This window comes from Saimiri boliviensis, chromosome 16 (genome assembly GCF_048565385.1).
Source record: "Saimiri boliviensis isolate mSaiBol1 chromosome 16, mSaiBol1.pri, whole genome shotgun sequence".
NCBI classification, from domain to species: Eukaryota; Metazoa; Chordata; class Mammalia; order Primates; family Cebidae; genus Saimiri; species Saimiri boliviensis.
Window position 1 is genome coordinate 60,224,977 of NC_133464.1, and position 6,000 is coordinate 60,230,976.

The 6,000-nt window shown below is 45.1% G+C and overlaps 1 protein-coding gene across 1 annotated transcript in view; it reads left to right on the forward strand.

Annotated features, from left to right (window-relative positions):
- EBPL (EBP like) overlaps positions 1-5,339 on the forward strand; it is a 31,190-nt gene extending 25,851 nt beyond the window's left edge. Inside the window, exons 3-4 of the mRNA XM_003942236.4 lie at positions 2,165-2,303; positions 4,804-5,339. Of these exons, the coding sequence (XP_003942285.1) occupies positions 2,165-2,303; positions 4,804-5,044 (380 nt within the window). The 3' untranslated portion in view covers positions 5,045-5,339. The remainder of the gene's footprint in view (positions 1-2,164; positions 2,304-4,803) is intronic.
- The last annotated feature ends 661 nt before the right edge of the window (positions 5,340-6,000 follow it).

The following is a 6,000-nucleotide window of genomic DNA, read 5'->3' on the forward strand; positions in this document are numbered from 1 at the left end:
TAGTTCAAGACCAGCCTAGCCAACATGGTGAAACCCCATCTCTACTAAAAATACAAAAATTATGCCAGGCGCAGTGGTTCAAGCCTGTAATCCCAGCACTTTGGTAGGCTAAGGCAGGCAGATCACCTGAGGTCAGAAGTTTGAGACCAGCCTGACCAACATGGTGAAACCCCATCTCTACTAAAAATACAAAATTAGTTGGGCATGGTGGCACATGCCTGTAATTCCAACTACTTGGGAGGCTGAGGCAGGAGAATCGCTTGAACCCGGGAGGCAGACGTTGCACCAAGCCAAGATCTGGCTTGATGCACTCCATCCTGGGCAATAAAGTAAAACTCCATCTCAGTCAATCAATCAATATTAGCTGGGTGTGGTGGCAGGTACCTGTAGTCCCAGCTGCTCAGGAGGCTGAAGCTGGAGAATCGCTTGAATCTAGGAGGCAGAGAGGTTGCAGTGAGCTGAGATTGTGCCATTGCACTCCAGGCTGGGCAACAGCAAGATTCCGTTTCAAAAAAAAACTTGGTCAATATCTTAACACCCATTAATGTTTTTGTTCCTAAAGAACTGATATTTTACTTACGTGATGTTTTATTAAGTTTAGTTGCACTAACTGGTACATTTCACCTATTGTATGTGTATTTAAATTTAGGGGAGAAACCGTTCCTTTCACTATGGCACTGTTTTCCAGTTGGTACTGTCACTGAAAGGCACGGGAGACTGCAGTCGGCTAAGGACAGGCTGATGCCTCTCAGTGGCCTCTCACACAACATCCCTCAGCACGTGCCTTGCGTGTTATCCCATTAAATAATCTTCTTACTGTCCGTTCTCTCAGGACAGCCTTTCATTAGAAACCTTTTGTCCCTGGCCCCAAGGGATCTTTCCTCTGGCTTTGATGAGACAAGAGCTCTGTGCTGCTCACTAGCATGTCGTGGGGCTCCTCTGTGGCCATCACACCTTTTCCGAATAATCCAAGAGAGTTTTAAAGGGGAGAAGAGGCGAGGACTTCCATTTTTTCACTGTGATTATTTGAGATCTTAGGACGAGTATGTATTACTTTTACAAATTAAAAAAGTAGTTAAAGGATTTTTAATGGCCTCCACAGTGCATGGCCATCATTCCAACCCTAAAAAGACTTTCTGAATCATGGTGCGCCCTAGAAGAAACCATTCTGAGAGTGAGTCATAGTGCTCCCTAGAAGAAACCATTCTGATAATGGCTCTGGAAGGATCTCTGATAGCACCCTGGCTCCCCAAGCAACACAGCTGAGACTGTGTGAGGGCCATTGTGAGTCCCCTGTCCCTATGGGCGGAGACACTCCTCTGCCCCCTGCGATTCATTCTGCAGTTGGGCTCTCTCCTCCCCTCCCTGCCTGTGTCCCTTCAGCACCCAGTTTCTCTTCTGTTATTAATAAATGTGTTGTTGTTGTGTTGTGATGGAGTCTCGCTCTGTTGCCCACTGGAGTGCACTGGCATAATCTCGGCTCACTGCAACCTCCGCCTTCTGGGTTGAAGCGATTCTCTTGCCTCAACCTCCCAAGTAGCTGGGATTACAGGCATGCACCACCATGCCCAGCTAATGTTTGTATTTTTAGTAGAGACAGGGTTTCACCACGTTGGCGGGCTGGTCTCAAACTCCTGACCTCAAGTGATCCGCCCACCTTGGTCTCCCAAAGTGCTGGGATTACAGGCATGAGCCACCGCGCCCGGCCAATAAATGTGCTTTTTATAAACATGTCCTTCATAACAAATTTCTCATATCTCCATTATACTTATAGAATTTATGTTGAAATTTTGAAGTAAGGAATTACAATGTGTTTACCGAGATCATTACTGGAGATTGTCTTTGCAAAATCTGACCATATTGAATTCTTTTAAAATTCTGCTATTTACATTGAAGAGGGTGGGTCTGGGAGGGTATATATGTGAAGGCGCATTGGAAACTGAATGATTGGACACATGAACCTGCTGGGTCTTAGTGCTTGTATCAGGTAGTAAACGCATTTTGGTCCCAGGGTTTCTCCTGCCTTCCACTAAGGCATCATGAAGAATCCAGAGAGAGTGGCGATTATTCATCTTATCTCCAGCTTAAAGAAAAAAAAAAGTCATTCCATGGACTGTCATAAAAATGGTTGCCATTTGAGTAACAACATGGATTTTGTCTTTAGGGAAAGAATATGGCAAAGCTGATGCGAGATGGCTTTATTTCGATCCAACCATTGTGTCTGTGGAAATTCTGACTGTCGCCCTGGATGGGTCTCTGGCGTTGTTCCTCATTTATGCCATAGTCAAAGAGAAACCTTACCGGTAGGTGCCCTTCTTCCGTCCTGCTGGAAGGAGGGGAAACGTTAGGTCTCTCAACACTTAAGTGACCTTTGGAGTAGGTTGTGACCACATATATTTGTTAGATAAAAGGTAGAATAGAGGCCGGGAGCGGTGGCTCACGCCTGTAATCCCAGCACTTTGGGAGTCTGAGGCGGGAGGATCACTTGATCCCAGGAGTTTGAGACCAGCTTAGGCAACACAGTGAGACCGTGTCTCTACAAGGAATCAAAAATTTAAAAATTAGGCGTGGCGGCATGTGCCTGTAATCCCAGATACTCAGGAGACAGAAGGGGGAGGATCACTTGAGCCTGGGAGGTCAAGGCTGCAGTGAGCCATGGTCATACAGCCAGCACTCCAACCTGGATGACATAGTGAGACCCTGTCTCCAAAATAAAAAGCAGAATAGAAATGAAAATCATTTGATATGAGATGAGGGTGATAGTACTATTAGGATCATTTCAGACTTTTCAGAATCAAAAATAGGAGAAATATTATTTTAGTAACAACCTGGACTCTGTAGAGGCAAGAACAGTGCTAACGCTCTTGGATAATTTGCTGCCAACACTTTGAGAATAAAAGGGGAATAACGTCCATCTTTTTCTCCCCAAATCACTCAAGAAAACTCCTTTCTCACTTGACACGAAGTAAATTATCTTACATAATTCGGAGTCACACTTGCAAGATAAATAAGAAATCTTCTCAGAAGCAGATTGTGGAGGGTATGCGGTGGGCAGAGTGCAGAGAGGCCGGGCGCAGTGGCTTACTCCTGTAATCCTAGCACTTTGAGAGGCCCTGGTGGGCAGATCACGAGGTCAGAAGTTCAAGACCAGCCTGGCCAACATGGTGAAATCCGTCTCTACTCAAAATACAAAAATTATCTAGCTGGGTGTGGTGGCAGGTGCCTGTAGTCCCAGCTACGTGGGAGGCTGAGGCAGGAGAATTGCTTGAAATCGGGAGGTGGAGATTGCAGTGAGCCAAGATTGAACCATTGCATTCCAGGCTGGGCAACACAGCAAGACTCCGTCTCAAAAAAAAAAAAAAAAAAGAAAGAAAGATAAAAAATTATCTATCCTGTCACTCAGGCTCTGAGAAACAAACTCTCCTCCCTTCCTTCCTTTTCTTTCCTTAGGGACAGAGTGGCCTGGGGTGAATAGATTGCTGTCCTGAGATGATCCTAAAGCAATGTCAAGTAGGCACAGCTGCATGCAATTTTCCACCATCTTATAATGAAGAAGTCTTCTTTAAAGCTTCCTTCCCCACCCAATTTTAGAGAGATCGTTAGCAATAAAAATTCAAATTTTCTTGGTACCTTGACATATTTTTCACTCCGTGACCTTGGTTGCAAACTTAATACATGTGCTCATGTGTTTATTATTTGAAACGTTTGCCGGGCGCGGTGGCTCAAGCCTGTAATCCCAGCACTTTGGGAGGCCGAGGCGGGTGGATCACGAGGTCGAGAGATCGAGACCATCCTGGTCAACATGGTGAAACCCTGTCTCTACTAAAAGTGCAAAAAATTAGCTGGGCATGGTGGCACGTGCCTGTAATCCCAGCTACTCAGGAGGCTGAGGCAGGAGAATTGCCTGAGCCCAGGAGGTGGAGGTTGTGGTGAGCCGAGATCGCGCCATTGCACTCCAGCCTGGGTAACAAGAGCGAAACTCCGTCTCAAAAAAAAAAAAAAAAAAAAGAAACGTTTGTGATATTTGCATTGTTGAGCCCTTACTTGCCCAGGGCTTGGCCCTTTATCCTCATTATCTCCTTTCTTCTGTGCTACATACGCTCTTTGAGGAAGGGGTATTACTCACTCTCCCCTTTTGTTTTTTTTTTTGAGACGGAGTTTCGCTCTTGTTACCCAGGCTGGAGTGCAATGGCGCGATCTCGGCTCACCGCAACCTCCGCCTCCTGGGTTCAGGCAATTCTCCTGCCTCAGCCTCCTGAGTAGCTGGGATTACAGGCACACACCACCATGCCCAGCTAATTTTTTGTATTTTTAGTAGAGACGGGGTTTCACCATGTTGACCAGGATGGTATCGATCTCTCGACGTTGTGATCCACCCGCCTCAGCCTCCCAAAGTGCTGGGATTACAGGCTTGAGCCACTGCGCCTGGCTACACTCTCCCCTTTTGTAATGGCTCTTGGTGAGGATCACAGTCAGGCCTCTCTGTGCTAAGTCAGGTGTGACCTCACTAAATTTTCCTAAGAATGGGTCAGGATACATACAGCCCTGAGGGTTCTTATTTAACTCTGTGAATCATCTTCTGGAAAGGGCAGTGTTATGTGTCTAAAGAAAGAATGAGCCTTCAGTAATTAGATTGACTTGCCCCCATCAAAATAGCACCACCCTGACACCTGAGGCCCAACTTCAGAGCGGTTTTCCGTAGCGAAGACTGTTGATGCTGCGGTTACAGCCAAGATGTCACGACTCATGATGCCACGCTGTGCCAAGCTGGTGGTTCATCCTGGGCTTCTTTCTCTCCAACAGGCATTTCCTGCAGATCACCCTGTGCGTGTGTGAGCTGTACGGCTGCTGGATGACCTTCCTCCCAGAGTGGCTCACCAGGAGCCCCAACCTCAACACCAGCAACTGGGTCTACTGTTGGCTTTACCTGTCTTTTTTTAACGGTGTGTGGGTTCTGATCCCAGGACTGCTACTTTGGCATTCATGGGTAGAACTCAACAAAATGCATCAGAAAGAAACCAGCTCAGTGAAAAAGTTTCAGTGAATTTTCAAAACCATAAACACTGTGCTCTTAACTTTTTGAGCCAGAATGAATCAAATGTTTTTGTCTGGCCAAAATGTAATACATTCCACTCTACACTTTCTTTTTATATTTTTGCTCCTGAATAACCTGTTTCAAACTGGTTTTAAGGCGACCAGTTTTCATTGTGGTGGTAGTGTCCAATTAAATGGTAATATAGGGAAAAGAGAACAAATTTGAACTTGTAATAATTCACTTAATTATACATTTTATGTCTGGCATTAATTGTTCCACAATAGTAAAACCAGTTGTCTTAGAATACTGTAGTGTTACATTAATTTTTTATTCCAAAGGACATGTTCTTCCCTCATCTTTTAATCCTCTCACTAGTCTTTTTTGGTTACCAGTGTGAAACCAGAAATGAATTGAAAGATTCTGTTTTTATATTTATACTGTTTAAAATCTGTGAACTCAACAAAACATAATAGGAGCTGGTGAGTGAGCTCACTCCTCTTGAGTAAATGGGTAGATGCTGGGGGCCCACATAGACAGATGATTGATTTATGTCTGTCCTTTTTCAAGGAGGAAGATTGGAGATGTCTTGCAGAAATACATAATACATTATGATAAAAAGTAAATCAGGAAATAGGAACACAGGGAAAGTGAGAGTGAGAAAGAATAAGATGAGTATGAAATCAATATGCAAAATGCATGCCCTAACCTTCTACAGAATTGAGAGAAGCCAAGCACCAATTAGGCACTTACCCCTCAGCACCAAGAGGGAGACGTGATTACCCTCATTTGGGCAATGAACTTAGCAGTTCTGTGGTGGCTGAGGAGCAGGCACTTGAACTTGTTCAATCCTTGCCTGTCTTACTGGACTCTCAGCTCACAGAGCTGATCTCTGCCTTGCCCAGCACGTAGACCAGGCCCTTGGTACGTTGTGACGGATGCTGTAGCTCTGATTGTTCAGTCTGTGT